At 50.8% G+C, this 22,140-nt stretch overlaps 3 protein-coding genes across 5 annotated transcripts; 1 reads left to right on the forward strand and 2 right to left on the reverse strand.

Annotated features, from left to right (window-relative positions):
- The first annotated feature begins 672 nt into the window (after nt 1-672).
- rnf215 (ring finger protein 215) lies at nt 673-5,964 on the forward strand. 2 transcript variants are annotated; one of them, XM_023820691.2, is made up of 10 exons: nt 673-1,826; nt 2,585-2,722; nt 2,909-2,980; nt 3,080-3,165; nt 3,248-3,302; nt 3,395-3,499; nt 3,639-3,755; nt 3,857-4,000; nt 4,148-4,250; nt 4,358-5,964. In XM_023820691.2, exons 1-10 carry the CDS (start codon nt 1,581-1,583, stop codon nt 4,378-4,380), a joined length of 1,089 nt encoding a protein of 362 aa, XP_023676459.1. In that variant the 5' UTR covers nt 673-1,580; the 3' UTR covers nt 4,381-5,964. The 2 variants fall into 2 exon arrangements, with proteins under 2 accessions (XP_023676459.1, XP_072565050.1); XM_072708949.1 differs by having other exon boundaries at nt 3,395-3,755.
- On the reverse strand, nt 5,688-11,283 carry ascc2 (activating signal cointegrator 1 complex subunit 2). 2 transcript variants are annotated; one of them, XM_023820681.2, is made up of 19 exons: nt 11,162-11,283; nt 10,694-10,825; nt 10,448-10,606; nt 10,193-10,366; nt 9,901-10,030; nt 9,674-9,741; nt 9,419-9,532; nt 9,091-9,203; nt 8,938-9,012; nt 8,768-8,872; nt 8,484-8,552; nt 8,328-8,402; nt 8,051-8,246; nt 7,714-7,910; nt 7,078-7,197; nt 6,715-6,939; nt 6,527-6,611; nt 6,346-6,440; nt 5,688-6,260 (listed from the first exon to the last, which is right to left on the reverse strand). In XM_023820681.2, exons 2-19 carry the CDS (start codon nt 10,778-10,780, stop codon nt 6,089-6,091), a joined length of 2,259 nt encoding a protein of 752 aa, XP_023676449.1. In that variant the 5' UTR covers nt 10,781-10,825; nt 11,162-11,283; the 3' UTR covers nt 5,688-6,088. The 2 variants fall into 2 exon arrangements, with proteins under 2 accessions (XP_023676449.1, XP_023676450.1); XM_023820682.2 differs by having other exon boundaries at nt 11,117-11,237.
- A 1,043-nt stretch (nt 11,284-12,326) lies between these two features.
- Nucleotides 12,327-20,480, reverse strand: vps37ba (VPS37B subunit of ESCRT-I a). Its single transcript, XM_023820644.2, has 4 exons — nt 20,240-20,480; nt 17,295-17,466; nt 15,504-15,586; nt 12,327-15,091 (listed from the first exon to the last, which is right to left on the reverse strand). Exons 1-4 carry the CDS (start codon nt 20,342-20,344, stop codon nt 14,648-14,650), a joined length of 804 nt encoding a protein of 267 aa, XP_023676412.1. The 5' UTR covers nt 20,345-20,480; the 3' UTR covers nt 12,327-14,647.
- Nucleotides 20,481-22,140: the final 1,660 nt, after the last annotated feature.

The following is a 22,140-nucleotide window of genomic DNA, read 5'->3' on the forward strand; positions in this document are numbered from 1 at the left end:
TTCTCTTTCCAGCCTTTAGCGTAGCTACGGCGCACATCACCAAAAATGCAACTTATACTCGTCCCCACGACGCTAATCGCTACAATTCTGATCGATCCTCTTGGTAAAAAAGGGGATGAAACACTGACTGCCATGGTTTCCACGGACGTTTACATGCAAAATCAGAGACTGGCGAAACCACAGATTTTTCTTTTCGATCCAAGGTTGGAATCGTCCATGCCATCCCCGATATTCAGTGCTGACCCAAACCTGACAATAAAACTTAAGGCGGGGGATGGATCTCATGTCCTGCTTCATTTAGCCTAATAACAGGCAAACTTTCAAATTGGAAGAATCGATATTTTTGTATCGATCCGCACATCCCTATGTACTTGAAGAGCGATACACGATTTCACCAGGGTACAATTGCATCCGTTACTGCTCAGATGAAATGTTAGGCTATTGAATATTAAGTTAGCTAAAATCAAATTACAGTACTCTGTAAAGTTATATTTGAAAATTTGGCTTGTGATAGTCATATCGATGTGTAATAATAATTAATTTTAAATGTATTTACCTGAATCACTTATGGTGCGTTTGTGGAAAAACTGTACAAAAGGTGGAGGGAAGCGAAGAACTGGTACCAAAAGCCATTATTCCTCCGCTGTGTGGAAATAATCAGGATTCCAGATCGAGAGACTATAACAAAAACAAGAGCCTTAATTGTCGGTCCTGCTTTGTTTCTGTCAGCACAACTCGAGGCAACATTAACAACTAATTTGACACTCTGCTGATATTAAATATGGTTTGCTGGCAAAAGGCGCAGAGGTATCAAGTATATCAGTACAATGTCTATAGTTTATAATGCCTGTCTATAGTACAATGCAGGCTACGTAGATATGGCTATATGGCGTAGGCCCGACGCCCAGAACTAGCCGTAGCCTAAGGGTTGGGGCTGGCAGCTGCCCTCGTTGTATTAGTTACTTTACTGGGCTGGTTTGATGGCATGAGAACAGTACAACACACGCGTTTAGTACTATATATGAGGAACATGAAACTGCTTCGCTGACGGCATAATATTTTCATTATACCAGTGCAAATGGCTTATTGTGTTTAAGTTTTCGTGACCTGAATACCGCACGGGAAACTGGATCGCAAATAAATACAAAAAACACCTGTGCTCATATTGGAATGAATCATGATTGAAAATCATGGTTTTTAAATAGCCGCTGTCAAGCGTATAGTGTCATCTGGAATGATTTCCTAGACATTTCTAGAATTGCGCTATTTTAATTATAACATGTTATCCTCTGGAATATGATTCAGGTCTGTTGCATTTTGACTGCACACTGGCCAGCATGAATACAGGATGTCAGTAACACATGGACCACGTTCGCCGACCGAGGGTGGGGGGTGAAACACCGCTTTCAGGGAAGTTGCCTCCCAGTAGTCTCCCCAAGCGCCCGCTAGATGGCAGTCTCTCGTCATCCGTGTCTGTTCCGGGTCGCCCGGGAAGCGATTCTAATGTTTACATGGTCCAGCTGAGCTAACCGGGCGGCGCCGGCACACGGTAGAGCTCATCGATCGCCTGTTATCTGACCATGGCAGCGGACGGCTGCCGCCGTGTTGTCCTGCTGCCGGTTGTGCTCTCCTCGCTGTGGCCCTGCATAATGGTGTCCGCCCAAAGCTTGGCCTCCGTGGAAGTGTTTTTCAAGGATCGCCGGGTTGTACCCACCCTCTTGCAAGGAGAGGTCATCGAGGGCAGCTGGGCTGATGATCCGCAACGGGACGGTGATCCGAGAGGTGCTGAACTTCGGCCCGGTAGTGTGGAAGGGAATCTGCGCGTAGTGAGTACCGCTTTTACCCCATCGGCTCCCTCACGTTCCTCCGTGCCCCATCTCCTTATCGTTCCCACACACTGCCCCGTGCCCCGACTCTTACTCGATCCTGCACGTTTAGATAAACATTATAAGGAAGGCGGCCAATCATATACTGTATATAGGTGACATAGGCAGCCACCTAGGGCGCCAAACTTCTGAGGGAGCGTAGACCTGCTAGCCAATTTGTCACTGTTGCCAATATTTATTTATATATAAAAATACAACTATTATATGTTATTATGGGACGGATTGGTGGTGCAATTATTAGCACTGTCGCCTTACACTGGAACCTGGGTTTGAGTCTCCACCAGGGTTCTATGAGTGTGAAGTTTTAATGTTCTCCCTGTCGTTGTGGGGTTTCCTCTGGGTATTCCGGTTTCCCCCTACAGTCCAAAAACATGCTGAAGTTAATTAGAGTTGCTAATTTGCCTGTAGGTGTGTGTGGGAGAGTGCAGCCTGAGTTGGGATAGCGACCCATACTGGGTTGTTCCCTGCCTTGTGCCCATAGCCTCTGGGACAGGCTCCAGACCCCCTGCGACCCTGAAAAGTCAGAAGTGGTCATGGAAGATAGATGGATAGAAGACAAATTATTTTCTCCACCATAATAACAGAAAACTGTAATCAATATGCAAACCTCTGACATACATAGTGCTGAACATCTACTATACACCTCAGTAACATTTTTGTCAGGTATAATCTTATAGTATTCCTGCAATGTCCTACAGGTGCAAGATGACAGTGTCAATCTCCAAGACCAATCAGAAGCCAATGAGCCCTGGATAGGTGTGGTTCCGGTCCAGATCGGAGAGAGTGACGCTTCAAATGGGAACCAGGAGTCCTTTGCGGCTGCCGTTGTGAACAAGGTCAGCTTAAAGATGGACGAGTTAAACCCATTTCCCAGCTTAAAGGAATGTGGACCGGCTGAGCTCTGCCCTACAGACTGATCAGTACTATGTTCATTGATAATTAAGGAACGTTTCATGTTTGCATGAAATCCTGCTGGTGGTAACAGAAGATAGTGAGCTTGGTGCTTTCACTGTCACCTGCAGATGAAGCGAGCCTTGGTCCTAGGAGCATCTGCTCTGCTGATCCTGGCCTTCAACCAGAACACTCTGAGGGAGGTGCGTCCAGCTCGCTCCTCCGCACCCCACAGGGGTGTCCTGGGCTCGCTAACTCCCCCAGCAGAGGGACCTGCCATCATGTTGTGTTGCTTGTTACAGATGGACCTCTCCCAGGTGCTCTCCAAGCCAGTGGTGGTGATCCAGACGTCGGAGAACGTCACCAAACTGCTCGGCGCTCTCCTCAGGTATGGTGATGCGTTTGGTAACGCCCACGCACACTCCCTTCGACACGGCGGTCGGTGACAGGTGCGACGCTGTTCTTCACAGGGGTCTTCGTGCCACAGCTAAAATCACATACAGGACCCTGGTGCAGGAGAACCTGGTAGGAGGCATCCGCTCACTAGATTAGACTTGCGGTTATTAAGGAGGTGGTGATGCGGTTAATCTATGGATGTGAGCTGTGCTTTTCCATAGGGGGCCACCTTGACACTGTGGTCCAGTTGTGGACGGTCCCGCGGGGGCCTGTATGGGGAGTGGCAGGGAGTCATCTGCACTGGGGAGTCCAACTCCCAGGTCCAGGTGGGCCTTCCCGAACCCGACGGCCCCAAAAAGACCCCGCTGTTCCTGGAGGCCCCTCTAGGTGGCAGTCACGCATTCAACTTACTGTCTAAAATAATGTGTTTTGCTGTGACTTTGCTGCCCCACTTTGCGTTGACAGAAGTACCTGCAGCAGCTGTGGGACACAGTGCTCCTGGTGGCCACAATCCTGTGCACGGGAGTCATCGTCCAGGCGCACTGGCAGTATCGCGGCCAGGAGGGCGGCGACAACCTGGAGGTGCGGCACAACCCTGGCCCCGCCTCTCAAGGCCACGTCCGGGGAGCCCGTCTCCGCCTGTCTGTGAGCCGAATGGCTGCTTACGCCTCTGCCCTTTACAGCTGCTTCCAAAGCAGGACGTCTTGAAGAGGCTGGCAGCCCTAAAGACAAGGAAGTACCGCCCGCCGCGGCCACGACGGGACGGCGGCCAGGGAACGGAGACGGAGGACTGTGCCGTGTGCCTGGAGCAGTTCTACAACAACCAGGTGTGTGGCCTGCCTCAGAGACCGCCCCCGATCAGGCATTTAATTACCAAAGCAATTACCCACTTAATTACCAGTATAACCCAGGGGCTAGTAAAATACGCCGCCTTATGAATGATGCACCGAGCTGTGCTGCGCGTTTTCCCGCAGTGCCTGCGGGTGCTGCCCTGCCTGCACGAGTTCCACAGGGACTGCGTGGACACCTGGCTGCTCCTGCAGCACACCTGCCCACTGTGCAAGCGCAGCATCCTGGGTGAGTGGCGCCACCTGGCTGTGGATGTTCAGAACTGCTAGGATTTTTCCTGCTTAAACTGTAGCCATGGCTACCCTCCATGACACCTCTGTTTCTCATCCTTTTAGGTAACTTCTGTAAGGACAGCTAATGGCTTTTGCCTGGGATGTGACTGGACTCACAACGGGATTGAGCTCTGAACCCCGCCCAGCCTAGCCCCCCGGTGCTCTAAACCTTGCTGGCCTCTGTGGCCATTCCTGAGCCACCCCCCCCCGAACTAGAGCATCTGTGTGGTGTGCGTGCGTGCATGTCCGCCCGCCCTGGCACTGTCAGGGTAGTCTGTAGGCCATGAGACTGGCTCCCCCGTTTTGTCGTACGTCCTCTTTGTCATGGCAGATGATTAACCCTTCATTGTCTGAAGTCACAGGTCACGGGAAACCGTCTGCCTGTACGCAAGCGGAGAGGCGACACTGGGCTACAAGTTTTTGATAATATTTAATACTATTCAGTATATTTTATAATCTACTGAGATTTTGCATGGTGACATGATGCTGCGGCCGTTTTGGGCTGCCACCGTCACAGAAAGGAAGTGGTGTAAGCAAACCTCGCAGGTAACTAAACAGTGGTGGACAGACACCCAGCAGAGCGCCAGAGTACCAGTCTACACCAGGGCTGCATGATATCAGATCTCGATTTCCTCGCGATTATATGGCAAATGCACAGTAATCACTGGGGCTTTACTGACAGGCGAAACATTTGGCCAGACGCCTGCTTTTCGGTACTGTGCAGATGTTTACTTGCGCTCACCATTAGTAAGCAGATCAGTAGTATACCTAAAATATTAGTTATCTGTATAAATTCACCACATCCTTATGTTTAATAAACATGAGGGACTTTAAACTGCAAACAGTACCGCCATAACGCTCTCTCTGCCCATAAACGCCCATAACGCTATCTCCCCTTTCAGATGATGATGTGGCTGCTGAGCTGTCTCTTTCTTCACTGCTACTTCAGTGCTTAGAAATCGCTTCTATGCTTTAGCAAAACAGTAATACAGGGTACTCTGCTAACGGAGTTTAATAGGCAAAAGGATATGTAGAATTTATACAGATTACTAACTTAGGGGCATCAAAATGTGCATCTCCTGAATATTTTAAGCATACTACTAATCTGCTTACCAAATCGTGGGCGAAAATAAACGTCCGTATAGTACCGAAAATCCGGCATCCAGACGAAGGTTTTGCCTGCCATCTAAAGCCCTGGTGATTATTGTGCACGCGGCATATACTGGCGAGGAAATCGAGATCTGACATCATGCAGCCATAGTCTACCCACCTCTGCTTCTGGCCGATTACCAATGTGATGTAAAACTGCACTCCTGAGACAGTGAGGCACACTCCCTGCTCCCAGAGCAGCACTGATGCTGCCCCCTACTGACAAAAATCCAGTACAGCGTCAGAAAGCGCACATAATTTATTGCACCCACAGATATATACCCGTTGGAAAAACCTTCCACGTAATGAAGAACATTGACTGGCTCCTCCGGCTCAGAAGGCTGTGTCCATGTTTCACAGTGCGCGCGTCAGCTGGAGGGGGGGTATGTCACATGGGGTTCTGACCCCATCCCGAACTGATGTACCTTCTGTCCATTAAACGTCACAGGGAGTCCGTTTAATGTCAATCTAAGTGTTTACATCTCTCTGGTGTTTAATAAATGGATCTGTTACAAACTTTACATTGTGCGTCTGTTAGAAGTCATTTCCCTTTAAGGGACAATCACCCCAAAGCTGAAATCTCTCCCCTGATATAACGACAGTGCATCATCCCGCCGTTATGGTGGCCGGGGGAAGGGCTGCGCCTCACGAGGGGATCATGCCTTTGCTCCGTTTGCGCTCGGCCATCGCCCTGCGGTTGTGATTGGCGCCTCGGCCCTTGTTGGCTTCCTTCCTGCGTCGATCGTGGATGGTCTCCTGGGTCTGACCCTGACCTTTTGATCGACCTGCAACATGGCTGCTCGGGTCTGGCCTGAAACTGGAGCCGACGACATCAGTGAGGACAGCATCTGGCAAGAGGAGGCTCCTGTGGTGTGTGTGTGTGTGTGTGTGTGTGGACTCACCCTCTCTTGCTCTGCATCGCCGCCCTCCTGGCCTCCGCACGCTCCCTCAGCACTGCTGGGTCCTCCACAAAGTGGTCCTTTTTCACCCTGTCCTCCTGTGGAGGACAAACACAGCAGCTGTGAGGACAGTATGTCCCCCTCCCCAAGCCAGCACTGCTTGAACCCCAGGGCCACACCGCACCTTCAGCTCCTCCTCCTCTTCCTCCTCCTCTTCCTCAACCTGGCTTTGCTTCCCAGATCGCAGGATCTGAGGGATGGTAAAGGGCCTGGGGGAAGAAGGAGGATCCTCAGATCATCTACCATAACATCGTTCCTCTTGGGGAGGTAAGGGGGGTTATGGAGGTGTGTGTGTGTGGGGAGGGGTCCTACCTGCGGTTCAGCACCTCCCCGTCTCCATCCAGGTCGTTGGCCCCCACTTGGTTCACATCATAAGTGTCATCATACTCGTCGTCGTACTCGTCTTCCTGGCAGCCTCCGGAAGCTTCCGCGCTCACCGGCACCTCGTCCACCACGGTCTCGTAGGCCTGGTAGCGCTGCCGCTGCTCCCGGACGTGCTGCTTGTCATTCAGGAAGTCGTGTGTGCTCACCCCCTGCCTGCAGAAATGCACAAGGGCAAAGGAACCGGGGGGGTCATGCTGACAAGTCACGGGCCAGGAAGGAAGTGAGAGGCTTTTAATGTCGATTCCGTGGCTTTAAAAAAGAAAAAAAGTAATTTCCGACAAACTCTGTCACCTCCTGCCCTTCCAGACACGGGACATGTCCAGCTGATCCCGGCTGAAGACGTCAAATTCGTCATCGTCAAACGCGTTGGACCTGCTGCTCAGGACAGGTGGTGGCTCCTCTTTCACGGGTCTGTGAGACAGAAACCCAGATGTGCACACATGGAGAGACGCGCATGGAGAGAGACGCGCATGGAGAGAGACGCGCCTGGAGAGACGCGCGCGCAGACAGTATCACTGTGCCAGTCTGCTGCAGCTGAGGTTAAGGCACGGACCGTGAGGCATTCGGTCATGCACGCTTGTGTGACTTTCAGACATAACCTTCTGCCTCTTCATTTCTTTCCCTGAATTGTGGAAGCCTGCTGGCTTCCTGATGCATCTTGGGATATGCTTACCGCTACCGATGATAGAACTTTAAATATACAGTGCAAAATTTCAGCTGAGTAGTAGACGTCAAATCTCAACACACAGTGAGTATCCAAATCAAAATCGTTAGCCTTACCTAACGATCATACTGTATATAATTTAGGCCTTCATTAATAAAGCTTTATCAGTTTGCATAATTTTTTTGGGATCACTGCCTTCTTAATGATGCTGCAAAGGTACCCGTGCACACCATAGCATACAGTGCATTACCGGCGTGTCTGACCTTGGCAGAGCTCGGTCCATCGTGGCCAGTGCGGGGCTCAGCCCGTCCTCCAGGATGTTGTTGATGACCAGCTCCGAGTTGTAGCCGTACTCCTGCAGGCAGGCCAGGAGGAAGCCCTCACCCAGCTCAGGCAGCAGGTCCCGGATGTGAGACAGCAGGGACTCCAACTCTCCAGCACTCACTGTGCATGTCGCCCCCTGTTGGTGAGGCTGGGCATCACATAGAGCTCATTTTCTTCCCTACAGGAAGGTCATCCTATTGAAGTCTGCAAGGTGGATCGGAGCTAAATTGTGTGTGTGTGTGTGTGTGGGGGGGGGGGGAGATGCTCTGAACGCACGTTTTCTCCTCGCTGTGGGGGCTCTGGGACCTCTGTGCTTCTCTGCAGCCCATCCACCAGGGCAGGCTCCCCCTCTGTCCAGGCCTCAGCCCCTCTCCGTGCCCCCTTAGGGTGCTCTGGACACGGCCGCTTCCTGCCTGAGCTCTCCCAGGCAGACAGCACCCCCTGCAGGATGTAGGATGTCCTGGTCTCATCTCTGTGCAAACGCCCATTAAGGCCAACGTGTCAGGTACAAACATGGGATGGGGGGAGGTTGGGGGGTTGAAACGGAGGATACAGGGATGGAAACGCTTGCTGTAAGAGGCTGATGTCATCTGAAACCGGGAACTGCTCATCGTAATCAGCCAGGAACCTGAGAGGAGAGAGGCCGCAGTCAGACGGCTGACAGCAGGGGGCGCTCACGGCCCGAGCCGGGTAGTCCACAGACCCTGACCTCTTCTCCGGGAGGAGAGCAGTGACCGTCTGCAGGAAATCTTCCACGAAAATCTGGATGTTCGCCGAACTGAAATGAGAATGTTAGGGTCTGATTAACCAGCAAATCACATAACTGCACTGGCCACTGTCCCTTATAGGCACAGGGCAACCATAAGTACAGAGAAATAAGCTGTGTAACAGGCTAGCTGACAGCAAGCACAGACATAAAAATCAGTGCTGTACTAGACAAGTTGACAGTAAGCACAGACATAGAAATCAGTGCTGTACCAGACAGGCACATACCCTTCCAGAATGGGCTGAAGGCATGTGTGTTGAAGAAGCAGATGGACAATCTCTGCCATCTTCCTGCGGGAATGAGAGACCCTCCTCCACAGGTCGTCCTGAAGGCTGGGGGCAGAGTAATAAGTCCCTTGGACTCCCCACCTCAGTCACCCGCACAGAGCAGCACTGACCTCTTATCCTCAAAGCTCCTCTTCCGGACAGCCTGTTCCATGTCGGATACGACCGTCTCGTAAAATGAGGCCAGCCTGAAAATGAGAAACCACAATCCCACTTAGTGCCGTTTATTCAGACCAGCAGCGAATGAGTGCCCTGTTCACACCCACCTGTGGACGAAGTCGTGAGACCGGAAGGTGGAGCAGGCGAGGGGGAAGATGTCCAGGAAGGAGTGGATGGTGGTACAGGAGTCACACAAGTATAAGACCAGGTCCCCCAGATCCTGAAATCGACCAATCACAAGGCAGGAATTACTACCATCACAACTGCTCAGCTTCCTCACAGGACACAACTGTTGCCTTTTTGATGACCTGATATATGAACTGTGTTTATCTCACATTCTATCTGCAATCTGACATCACTACCTGCATTACAGTGAGCATGACTGGAAACAGCTGTATGCACATGTGTGTGAGCAGTGCATCATGGGACAGTCACCTTCTCGCTGATGCTCATGGGCGTCTCCCTTGCTCTGGCCCCGAGTTTCAGAGGCTCGCTGGCAGTGGCTCCCTCTCTCTGTAGGCCACACCTGTCCAGGATTGTGTCCAGCACCTGTGAAAGGAGGACACTGCCAGAATGAGCCCGATAACTGCGTGGGATGTACCAGCCAGTGCCAGTGCCAGTGCCAGTGCCAGTGCCAGTGCCAGTGCCAGTGCCAGTGCCAGTGCCAGTGCCTGCCTTTGGTCCTCATACCTGTATGACAGTAGGCACAACCTCCTCCAGGTCATTATAGTAGCAGGGCTGCTGAGTGAATATATTCTCTGCAGGACAAACATACCATCATCAGATTCAGTAGGTGGAATTCCAACAAGACCGGATTTCTTTAGCTAAAGCTCAATTAAACCTGCTGGCACTGATTAAAGAACAAGGACTTATTTTTCTGGTTTTAAACAAACTGTGAGCTAAAGGTGCTATCCTACCAATCATTTTGTGAAGCAACTGCGAGTTTCCTTTTCCAAACAGCAAACAGAGATCTAAGATCTTAGGAATGTCAAACAGGTAGTTGTTGTAGATGATTTCTCCAAATACGGCTGGAGTGATGAAGTTCTCCTGAGGACAGGCAGACAAAAAAAAGCAAAAAAAAAAAAATCATTCAGTAGCAGTGAGGCACAATTTCAGTGACTGAAACAGGACTGAATGTAAGAACAAAACACAAAGAAAATTGACATCATGTTTATATGACATCATGTTTATATGAGAAAGCGCCCCCACCTTGGACTCCTTGTGTGTGGCCATCCTGAGGAATGTCATGAAGACTGATCTGTGGAGGCGTTTCTGCATTTCGGCCACAGCGGGTGAGGCAGGCAGCATAGCGGGGTCCAGCCCCCTGGGGGCCAGGTGCAGGTACGAGTCAAGGCACTTCTGCAGTGACTCGTCAAACACCACCTGAGAGGTGAAGAGGAGCCCTGAAGCACAACCAGGCCGGGGAGATGGCAAACAGCGGGCAAGGTAGGATGTCACACCCACCTGGCACCAGAACTTGTCATGTGGCAGAGCCAGGAGCCATTCGAGGTCATCGGCAATGAACTGAGCATGCTCTAAAAACTCCCCCACCAGTGCTGGGGAGCACTCTATGGGTGGGGGTCTGTAGGCAATGAAGCATCGGTCCTCTTTGCGATCAGGGTGCTGCAGAACCAGAGCAGATAACTCAGATAGAGAAAAGACCACGTAGGGTCAGCAGTAAGACAGCCAGGCCAGCGGTCTGTCACTCACCAGCGCCGGCAGGCAGCGTTCCCCGCCCTCGGCACCGCAAGGCTCCGTTACATGTTGCTCATCCAGTGGTACTTTCCCACTCGCCATCGCTCGTGTAAACACAGACGAAACACGGAATCCACACTAAAGAATCTAAAAAGCACAAGACAGCTGTCGATCGGGCTGTCATCGCATATCAGTAAAAACATTAACATTAGTGTACCTAATTACATTAAGATACCGGAAATATTCAAATAACTTAGATATCACCACTCTCTTTGAGACGAAGTTATATAGCGAAGTCTACTTTGCTGGACTGCACAGATGTTCATGACCCATCTGCGGAAAGTTACCTACCAGACCCAGACGTACATTCACAGTGGAAACAGGACATTCGGTATAACAACGCAGAGCACAATATACATACGGAACACAAAGTAATACCTTACAGCCCCATGGATTAGTTATACCGCCTGTCAGTGAACCTACTTTTATAGCAGAATCACTCCGTCAGCTCCCCAGATCAACACACGCATACATCCGCTTTTAGCATCACTTCCGCCCTCTTATTCGTTGGTGGCGTCAGTTTGGCCGCCCGATGCAAAAGACACTTGGCGCCCTCTGCCGTTTAGAAAGAGGCAATGTGAGGTGAAAAAATCCTAAATTAAGATAAAATTCCAATAGTGTGACAGCAGATATCTCACATCGCCATCCATCGTAAAAGGGTGTGAAGCGAAATATCAAATAGACCTAGTTCTGGAGGGAAAATTAACCCACTAAATCGCTTAGCAAAATATCTGCCTTACAGCGTGAAACTAGACAATCCATAATTCTACACAGGTTTTTGCAAATTATTCCTCTCTTTTAAGCAAATGATAATAAACACTAATTTGTTAATCTGAAAACACTTTGGTGGGATCAGTTGAAGTCTCTCCCCAGTGTTAACCAGAGAAATGACCCATACAGCAACTCCATATTGCACAGTCGTTTCAGATAATCAGAGATTATGTCACACATCTTTCTGCAATGATATAATGTGTTTGTATATTGAACAACCATGTATTCACAACATATCAAATGATTATTTTATAGTTAAACTAGAAATATCACAATACTCTCCAAGAAATGCTTGGCGTCCCGTCCAGGGTTTTCCCTGCTGTGAGTGAGAGAGGCCCCAGGTTCCCCTGCACTCCTGACCAGGATAAACACTCTGAAGATGGATGCAGGCAATGAAATCTAGCAAATTCTTTCAGTCCACTAAAGGAACACAACACATAAAAACTGGAAAACATAAATGTAATTGTATCTTTCCATAATCCAGTTTTTCTCGACCCGCCCCTCAGGGACCCCCCAGACGGTCCATGTTCTTGCTCCCTCCCAGCTCCCAGTAATGTAGACTGTCTGGCAGGGCACTGGGAGGGAGGCAAAAATGTGGACCCTCTGGGGGGGTCCCCCGAGGACTGGTTTGAAATTATCAACTATGTTGATTGTGTCCTTGCCCCCCTGCTTGACATGCCTGTTCAGCAGACTGTACGCATGGTGTAAGAAGCGTCCAAGCAGAAATGGCGTGAAACCCGCTTACTGCAGAAAGATTTCCAATGATAACGAACTAAAGATGCCGATAAATTTCCAGGAAAAGGACGAAACACAGAACTATAGAAAAACAGTTTGATTTATTAGCTTTGAAAATAGAGACAGTCGCTGCTGTCCTCTGAAACCATTATTCTTCATACAGCACACTATTACAGTGACAGTCAACATGTTACACTGGGCAAGAACCAGCCAGCATCTTACAATATAAAATAGGAAAACTGTTTTTTTTTTTTTGTTTTTTTTTGGTGGTAGATATTTTGACCAATGGCCTTAATTTACAGAGCACTGTGTTCAGATCCTACATACTCACATCACTAGCTTTCTCATTCTCACAGTAAAATTACAATAAAACTAATGAGGGGTGGTAACCGTAGCAACATATTAATCATGCTGGTTTCTGTGAAGTTGTTTAGCAATATGCGGAAATGAGGCTTCATTTCAGTTCTCTCACTCTCGCACACGGACACACACTCACACACACATTTCATTTCTACCTACATCTGTGTTCTGGTTGCTGTCTCGTTGGAACTGTCCCACTCGGGTCGGGTCAAAGTACGCATTGTGCAAGGACAAGACCAGTGTTATTATCAGCGGAAAAGGTGTGTAGAAAAGGGTGGGGTCCGGAGACGGACGACCACGTCCCTGCTGTGACTGCATGGCCTCAGTAGCACCAGAGGTGAGGGTAGATTCCTGACGGGTGGATGGAAAGGCCGACTCACCGTGGCCACCCCCCAGCCCATGTCCCTATGGCTCAAAAACAGAGCAGGAGTTTAATTAAAGACTTGGTGGGGGGGGGCGGAGGGAGACAACAGTGCTCATGTTCACAAGGCCTCAAACGCAGCAGAGAAAACATCAACTGGCCATGACCCTCCTCCCTGCCGGCGCGGCGTCAGACTGCAGAGGCAGGCCTGCGGGATCACAAGCGCTTCACGCGGCAGCCGGCCTGCCAGCACCCGGACCGCGTGATTGGGGGTTGGAGCCTGGCGGCACACGAGGAACAGAGTAGTGTTTTGTCGGAGCTGCAGATAAAAATAAAAATGTAATCAGCTCCTGGGATGATATTTAAGAAGCTATGGTTCTGGGCCACGTGGAAGCAGAACGCACGGAAACACGAGGGGCCATCAGCCGCAGGGATGCACTCAGCATAGCGAGGGGGTCACAGATAGGCTGGTCAGAGGGTCACGCAAGGATGGGAAAAAATGCCAAAAGGCCTTAGGGACAGGCTTAGTGCCAAAGAAGAGAAGAGGAGAAGAGACGGGCAAAGCCACCTAGCTGACGGCATCACATGGGCCCAGCGGCCCTTCGGCCTTTCACTGGAGGGCCAGCACTGTGCCGTGTGACTGCAGTGATGCAACTGGCAAGCAGGAAGGGCGGCTTTGGGGGAATCTGTGCGTCACTGAGTCGAAGCGCTTTGTGCATGTATATAAGGTACGCAGTGTCACCCACTAGGGCTGACACTGAGCAGCCTGTGGCACCACTTATGCTGCCCCCTACTGGTCAGGATGATCACCTGCGCCGGTCCCAAAGAGCTGGGAGCAGCGGCAGGCTAATCAAAGGTACTGGGGCTGGTCACTGAGGATGCGCTGGCCTCGGTGTAGTGCGATCACGCTCGGCCGGAAAGTTCTGGTCGTTTGTACTCACATCTTCAGCCCGTGCCCCACTCGGCACATCCCTGAGGTAGGCTGATGGGTGAGGAATGAGCGTAGTAAGCAAATGCTCTTCCAGAGATGCTGCTCATTTGCCAGGTTAATTACCAAGCTGCTGCTCTGGGCAACTCGCATCACCCCACCGCAGGTTACAATGTAGCCTCCGACTCGGGCTTGTATGACGTTAAAAACATTCAAATTGAAGTAGTGAAGTAATAAAACCATTCAGAAAAATCTTTGGCTGCAGGCTTAAGCAACTAACCTGGTAAACAGAAACTTCTCTGAAACGTGCGTGATTCTGATATCGGCACAGTGTGGTTTTCATATCGGCTTTGCATAAGCGCCCCCAAGGCCCGCCCCTCTCCTGAGACCAGCGTTTTCCAGTTAAAAATGGAGAAGTCTGGTTAAAAATGACCGTTTTACCTTTTTCCACCCATATGGCGTAAACAGCAAAACTGAAAATTATACATCCCAACATTATCAAAGTAAAAAGTCTTACAAACTAAGGTATATAAAATCCATCTGAGGGGGACTGTTTTCCCCCAAAACAGAAGGATGGCTGAGCATCCTGGGAAAGTTGAAGCAGAAGCGCCTCACCCCAGGTGGGACCACGAAGTGGAACAACCACAGGCTGTCAAGTTTGGATGGGCACTCTCCCGTGGCAGCCGATGCACCTGGATGACCACTTGGTGGCGCCGCTGAGCAAACGCTGAGCTGTCACCGTGAGATGGGCCTCTCACTGGAGGATGAACCCGGGCTGCGGGGTAAAGGGAGGGCCAGGCCTCGGGGGCAGTGCTGGTGGGCATTGGGGCATGAAGGGCATTGAGGGAGGGCAGGTGATTGGGGGGGCCCCAGGCGGTGGCAAGCCCACCCTCGGAGGGATTGGGGGGTAGGGGGTGGCCGGGTATGGCAGAGCCACAGGATCGGAGGGCACAGTCCCCGGGGATGGGGCAGGGGGAGGTAGCCTCCTGCACTGCGCTGCGGGGGAACCGTCAAGGGGCTGGGCTTCCGGCAGGGGCCCCTGTGGCAGGCCCCGGGGCAGCCGGGGGCCCTTCAGCACCATCTCCTGCAGCTTGTCGATCTTCACACGTCGCAAGTGAGCCAGTTTCCTCTGCTTCTGATACTCATCCACAAAGGTGTCCAGGGAGACGTCGCCCTCCAGGAAGGAGTCGGCCATGTTCTGCCCAAAACACAGGAGCGAGACGAGAGGGAAGCGGCATCAGTGGGAGAACAGGTGCCCCCAGTTCCCTCAGCGTGGCGTGGTATGACCTCCCTGCCCCCAGGCTGAGTGTATGGCCCCCCGGCTCTGACGGACAGTGAGTCACACAGCACATATGACGCACTGACATCGAGCAGCTCTGTGGGACAAAGTGGGGGAGGCTGCTGGTTACCTCTCTGAACCAATCAGATTGTAGAGGAGGTGGGATCAACCAATCAGATGTCTTGATCCCACCTACTCTAGTTGCTTGGACCCACCTCCTCTATAAACTGATCTCCCTAAACCAATTATTTTTCCTTCTGCCCTCAGAACATTTCTGTGCAAGGACAACTCCCACAAGCCCCACCCCAGGCCCATAATCTGGCACCCTCACCTCCGTCTCCTCCTCAACCTTGGCTCCTTCAGCCTGCAACAGGGCAAGGAGGGTGTCCAGGGAGTTAATCCCAGACTTTTGGTCTGCAGAGAGAGAGAGAGAGAGAGGCGTTATACCAGGAGCCGATCCCTGACCTGTGGTCTGTGGAGAAACAGTGATGCATTACACCAGAAACTGATTCCAGACCAGTGATCTGCATGAGAGATAGTGATGCGTTACACCAGGAGCTGATCCAGAGCTGGAGGGGTTGAAGAACCCTACATGCCACTGCAGCAGCCTGGCCAGAACCTGGCACCAAACTGATAGATCCTTCTGCACCTTTGACTTGGCTGCCCCCCCACCCCAAACCCCCATATCACACCCCCGCCCCCCTCCCACTGGGAGAGACTCTGTTCAGTTTGGCAGAGAGACCAGTTCTCAAGCGTGGCAGAGAGCAGAGGGTGAGTGAAAGCCCCCTACCTCGGCCAGATAAAGGGCTTATTTTAACATGCTTCCCCCGGCAGGACGGAAGGCAGCCCATGGCTGGCTGGGGTTCAAGCACCCGGGCCCAGACACAAAGCCGTACCGGCCGGCGAATCGGAGGAGCGTGACACGGCAAGGGTGCACAGGCTGGGCTGCCATGACAACGGGCTGGCTGGCAGCAGAGCAGCAGAGAGGCTGCAGCGTGACGGAGACTCTCTGGTGTTGGGGCACCATCTGCCGCCCAAGCAGCGACTGACCACTCCTCTCCGGGAGCTCGTTAGTGAGTCAGGAGGCAGCGACTCCCCATCCGGCTGCGATCATGTGACACACGCCAGCCGCCAAACGGCTCCATCTGACAGGCACAGCCCCCACCCCCTTTACCCCACAAGGAGCACTGCTGGGGGGTGGGGGTCAATTGCAGCTGCCCCGCTCCTGGCTCACGCGCACAAAGGAGACAGAGGCAGCAGTTGCCATGGTGGGAGATTTACTCTGGGGGTGGGCCTAAGACAGGGGGGGAGGGGAGGAGGGGACAGAGGTAAACCCAGGCCAACAGTACCAGGTGGGGGCTTGGCTGAGCTGCTGGCAAGCTGGGCACACAGCCCCCCCCCCCCCCCCCCCCAGTGACACCCCATCCACCTGCTTAGGCTAAGGCCCTGGTCAGCATTCCACAAAGCACACACGAGCAGAAGCCCTACAGCCCCACAACCACAGGGCTGTTTGTTTTACGATCACTACGGAAACCTTAAGGTGGTATTTAATTTAATTAGAGCAAACCACATTAAACAGCTACCTAAGAAAAGCGAACTGAACCTACTGACTGCTGAAGAAAGGCCTTCAGCATACGGTAACAGGCCCTGACTGGGAAGGACTGATCTCTGCATCTCCACTGTTGGGGTAATTGCTGAGACTCTGTCCCTGCAGAGGAAGCTGGCGTGCCGTTTGGGAGCCGCACCCACTAGCCCCACACCTGTTTACTCTCAGCTCGGTCACATACTGGCCACTGTGGTGTGGCAGTGATACGCGGGTGATGGGGACAGGGTGACCCCGGCCTCCTCGTGGTGCCACCCTCTGCCATGTGGCCACCGGCCATCTGCCACCCGGAGCCTCAGGGATCCAGAGCCTGAGCCAGCGGAGAGCGCAGGAAATTCCCCAGAAACCTTCTGGGTAGCAGTGAAAACAGAACTGGTCAAACTGGTCAGGCTGGTGAAGATCAACTTAAACAAAGGCATCAGGAAGGTAGACAATGACATCATGACTGAGGACGTGTGAGCAGACGCCTGCCGCTGGAGGACAGGGAGCGCAGACAGCCCCAAAGCAGGAACTACATACCTAAGGTGGATCTGCGCAGCTGATAGGCCTCAAAGAGCTCCTGCAGGCAGCAGTAGCGCTTGATGAGCTCATTCTTCTGGCAGTCTAGCCTGGGCTGAAGCAACAGGTTCTGCTCCGCCAGGCTGCGGTTACTGGCCAGGGTCATCTGCTTGCTCTGCTGCACCTCCCTCACCTGAAAGAAGCATGGAGCTGCGATTCAGCGGGGGACACGTCAGGAGGCTTTCAAGGAGACAGGTGTGGAAGCTGGACGTCTGTGCGAGGGTTTGGGAACCGCACTCTCATTCAGGACGCGGACATCTTGGTGTTCAGACGTACAGGGTCTCTCGTGTAAAGTCCTCCATAAATCAAGATCAGACTGCCACCTTTTTTGCTCTGGTGCTAATCCCAAGTCGCTCACCTCAAGGTTTCAGGTTTTACGAGGGTCACTTTCAACACGCACTTTGAGTAACGTGCGTAGCCTGAACTGCTGAGTGAAAGATACCTTTGGGTTTGAAATTAGATTTGATGTGCAGGTTAATAATTAATAAGAGTTCACTGGTAGTGGAGGAAGACGAGCTGTTTCCAGAGCAGATGCACGCAGCGGTTTGAGCCTGATAAAGTATCTGAGACCTGAGGCACGCACATTCAGGACACAGCCCTGCGTTACCAGCCCCACCGTAGACACGCTAGCAGGGAGAACCTGAGAGAAAATAGGAGAAATACCAGCGACTTCTGCATAGCCTGTCTATCAGCAGAAGTGGAAATCTAGGCCACGCAATCCAGAATTTTCCCTGTAAGTCTTTCCTTCATTGGTACTGCTACTCTATTCTTAGGTTTGCATGGCGTCTGCAGGAGAAGAGAGAGGAGGAAGGTTCCCCAGGACCTGCCGGACACAGGAGCTGAAAAGCCCCTGCCCATCTCTAGGACTAAAGCCCACTTGTATGCAACAAAACTTCCATTTATGGAGCGTACTCTGACACACAGACGCAGTTATTATTATTATTACTCTGGAGATAATAGCGTGACATGGACATGTGCCTTAGCTAACTTCATTTAAGTAAACATTGCAGTAGAACGTCAATTTCTCATTTTATCCACCTTGTCTGCTCCGCTGCTACCGTCTGTCACAAGCTAGAATTAGAAACTGTTGCTGTGGCAACATAAACAAGCAAGCTGATTGGTCATCACCAGTACCATCCATGCGTTATTTGTAGAAGCACTCCTATTGGCTGCCATCCACAAGGTGGCAGGGCCACAGATATATGCATGAATTTCTCTACCAAAGAACAGAGAGGGATGTGTAATATTCTCTGCTGATGTCATGCTGATTCTGGAGATGCTGGGATACTGGAAACTCAACTGGAAGCCCAGGGTGTCTGACATGCAAATGAGCTGGTTACTGTAAGATGAGCTGGATGTGAAACATGGGAAAATCACCTCTACGCTTCTGAGAGAGACGGAATGCATTCCTGCCTCCAGACAGGAAAAATGGCCATCGTACTCAGGTGTGCATTTCACATGAGAGAAATTTCCATACTGCTTCCACTTTCACATCTGATAAGTGCTCACTGCAGGCTTCATCCTAAGCAGGAGGCATCAGAGGTGGCGGAATCACGGTGCCGGACAGAATAACCAGCCGTGCTCAGAAACACATAGCAAGCTAGTGATCTACACCTTACCCTAAGAACACGGTGCGGGTCTTTTGGGGGAACACACATCACACCAATCAAGGATTGTGACACTTTGTCAGCACAGATACAGGTGGGGGGGGAACAAGTCGAATTCCTATAAAACCACAAAAAGCATCATGGGCTGAACTGGGTGACACAGACAAGCAGCAACAAGCTGTCAACCTTGGCTAAACAAGAAACTGGCCCGATGCCCCACTAACCGCCGTACAGGAAGGAGGCAGGGTGCTCAAAGCACAGGCAGCCCCCACAAAGCCCCCTCCTCGAACGGGCTTTGGGATTTCTCCCGAGAAAACAGCCGGTTTGCCCATGTGATCACAAACCACACGACTGGCGCTCCAAAGGTGCCTGCGGCTTTAAGGGGAAAAACGCCCCGGTCTGCACTTTAACAGTTTATGTAACACAAGGACTCGAAATGTCATATTCCCTTATTCATCAGAGGGAGGGATTCTGGCTGCGAGCTCCGGACCCGGCACACCACCGCGGCCCGATGGAGCACCGGCGTTACGTTAAGGCGCCTCGGTGTCACAAAGCGTTACTCACGACATCCCACTGCACACGTGTGACGAGCCCACGCAGCTATTCATGTCCCGTGTGAGACAGACGTGTTCCGAATGCCTCCTCCTCCTCGCAGAGAAACATTTTTGTTTTTCCCATTTAGCCCATCGATGCATGACATATTGACGGCGCAGACAGCATCATCTTTACTAAATCTCCAGACCGGCTCCATACCTGGATGGGGGATCGGACTGGTACAATGAACCTGACACTGTGTACCCAGTCTGAAGGAGTACAGATGGGTACCAGCAACCTCCCCTACCGTCATCCATCTACAGTAATGCGTAACACCATCCAGGAACCAATGTATGGTAACAAACATCAGTGTTGATGCGTTATCTCCGTCCCCACAGGAGTGTCCAGTTAAGCGCTGACAGACTGGTGTGTGTCCCGAGGAAATCCATCCTGGTCTGTGTGTCGCGGGGTAATTTCGGCCGTGCTGCGGTCCCCGAGGAAGTGGGAAGGTGGGTATCCTCGGTGTTTTATTTTTTCGTAAATCTGCACACATGTAGGTGATGAAATAAAACCCCGAACACAGATAGATGCGGGATCTGAGCAGTGAACTTCACCCATCAGGCTCGGTGTTTTTACTCCACAGCTGGGGTTAACGATATCCGATACACCGTATCATTGTTGACGTCCATTAAAAATATTAGATCACTTATCTGGAAAATAATGAGCCGAAGCCCCACACCTGGATCTACCCAATATAATTCCTACCTCCTGCATTTCCTCCACGATCTTACTGAGCTTGTCCTCATCTTCCAGCAGATCGTTGAGCTGCATTAAGGTGTACGTGCTGAAATCGCCCCCGAAACTGGACATGTCTGCTGCGCCCTGCCGGAGATCCGCCTCTCGACCGTGCTCAGGGAGAAGGAACCGGAGCCGGAGAGGGAACAGGAGTCGGAGCAGGAACAGATCCCGGAGCGGAAGTGCGGAGCTGCTCACCTCAGGGAGAGAATCAGCGCCCGGCCCCGAACCACGTGTACGCCCCCCCTCCCCACGCGTCACATGACGTCTCTCTCTCTCTGGTCTGAGAGACACACACACACACACACACACCATATATTCATACCATTGTGGGAAACTCTCCGTTCATTTCTATGCATATAACCCCAAGCGTAATGATAACCGTAACCCTTACCCAGTCCTAAACTTAAGTAACCAATTTTTTTTTTGTTGTTGTTGATTGCAGTCACATATTTTTATAAAACAGAGGTTTGTATTGTGAAGACCTGAAAAATGTCCCTTCAAGCTAAAAAGTAACAGGTTTTACCACATTGCAGGGACAATTAAAATACTATTAACAACAATAACAACTATTATAATAATAATAATAATTATTATTATTATTAGTTCCTTTGCTTGTTCAATGGGCCATTTCTCTCTGCCACGGGGGAGGCTGAGTTTCCATTCCCTTGTTGTAAATCGCTTTGGATAAAAGCATCTGCCAAATTAATAAATATGAATGATTATATTCATATTATTTATCATCCCAGCTAACAAACGACGTCACCGTGACGTTTTTGGACGTCAGATTTTGGTCCGCCCGGGAACGTTTCATTCACAATGTTAGGCGGACGTCCGCTTTTGGTCCGCCTGGTAACGTTCCATTCACGTTAGGCGGACGCCCGATTTTAGTCTTTGAATCCTTGAAATAAATGTATTTGATCGTTTTCCTAACAGCTATCTTTTTACACAGAGCCACTATACAGTAGTAATATATATATTTTTTTCACTGCTAACAGTTTGGATAAGGAGCTGGTTATTGTAAAAGAAGTAATGTACGTGCATGTGGTGATATTTGTATAGCTTTATCTGCACCCTTCTGGCAGTGCGGCCATTGCAGTCGGGTCTCGCACACTACAACGTTGTATAGCTGTTTCTGAAATAGCATGGTAACGTTGTGAAGACGTGGTGAGGACGTCGGAAATAACGTCGTCTGTCCTGTACCGAGGGCCCTACAAAATAGCGTCCACATGACATCAATAAAAAACATTTTCACGGCGTTTGTCAATGTTCAGAGGACGTTGAAAGGACGTCATGAAGACGTACGTGGTGAGGACGTCGGAAATGATGATGTCTATACTGTACCGAGGACCCTACAAAATAACGTCCAAATGACGTCAATTATAAACGTTTTCATGACATTTGTCGACGTTCAGATGACATTGAAAGGACGTCATTTTGTTAGCTGGGATTATTGTACTGGTCAGGTTTGCATTGCTCCAAACATCTGTCATACAACAATAACACATCATTCCATCAGTCCATCTTCTGTATCCGCTTGTCTTATTCAGGAGGGCAGGGGGTCCAGATCCTATTACGGAATTATTTTATATTTTATTGAAAATCAGGGAAGTAGCTAGACTGTGAGCTCCCTGACAAAATGTCACCTTGAGGCCCCCTGCTCCACTTACGTTACATAATTTTATCATTTTACATATTCACCCACAGGGATGAATAGCTGCACAGGCTCGTCCTGTGAGTGCTGGGCGCCCTGAATCTGTCAGGGTTTCCATGCTTCTCCAACACTCCTGTTGAAAATAAGTAAACTGGAAGAAACACGTCGTATTTTTAAAGATTATATACAGTCTAACACAGTCAGACCCTGTTGTCAT

Source organism: Paramormyrops kingsleyae, chromosome 2 (assembly GCF_048594095.1).
Source record: "Paramormyrops kingsleyae isolate MSU_618 chromosome 2, PKINGS_0.4, whole genome shotgun sequence".
Classification (NCBI taxonomy): domain Eukaryota; kingdom Metazoa; phylum Chordata; class Actinopteri; order Osteoglossiformes; family Mormyridae; genus Paramormyrops; species Paramormyrops kingsleyae.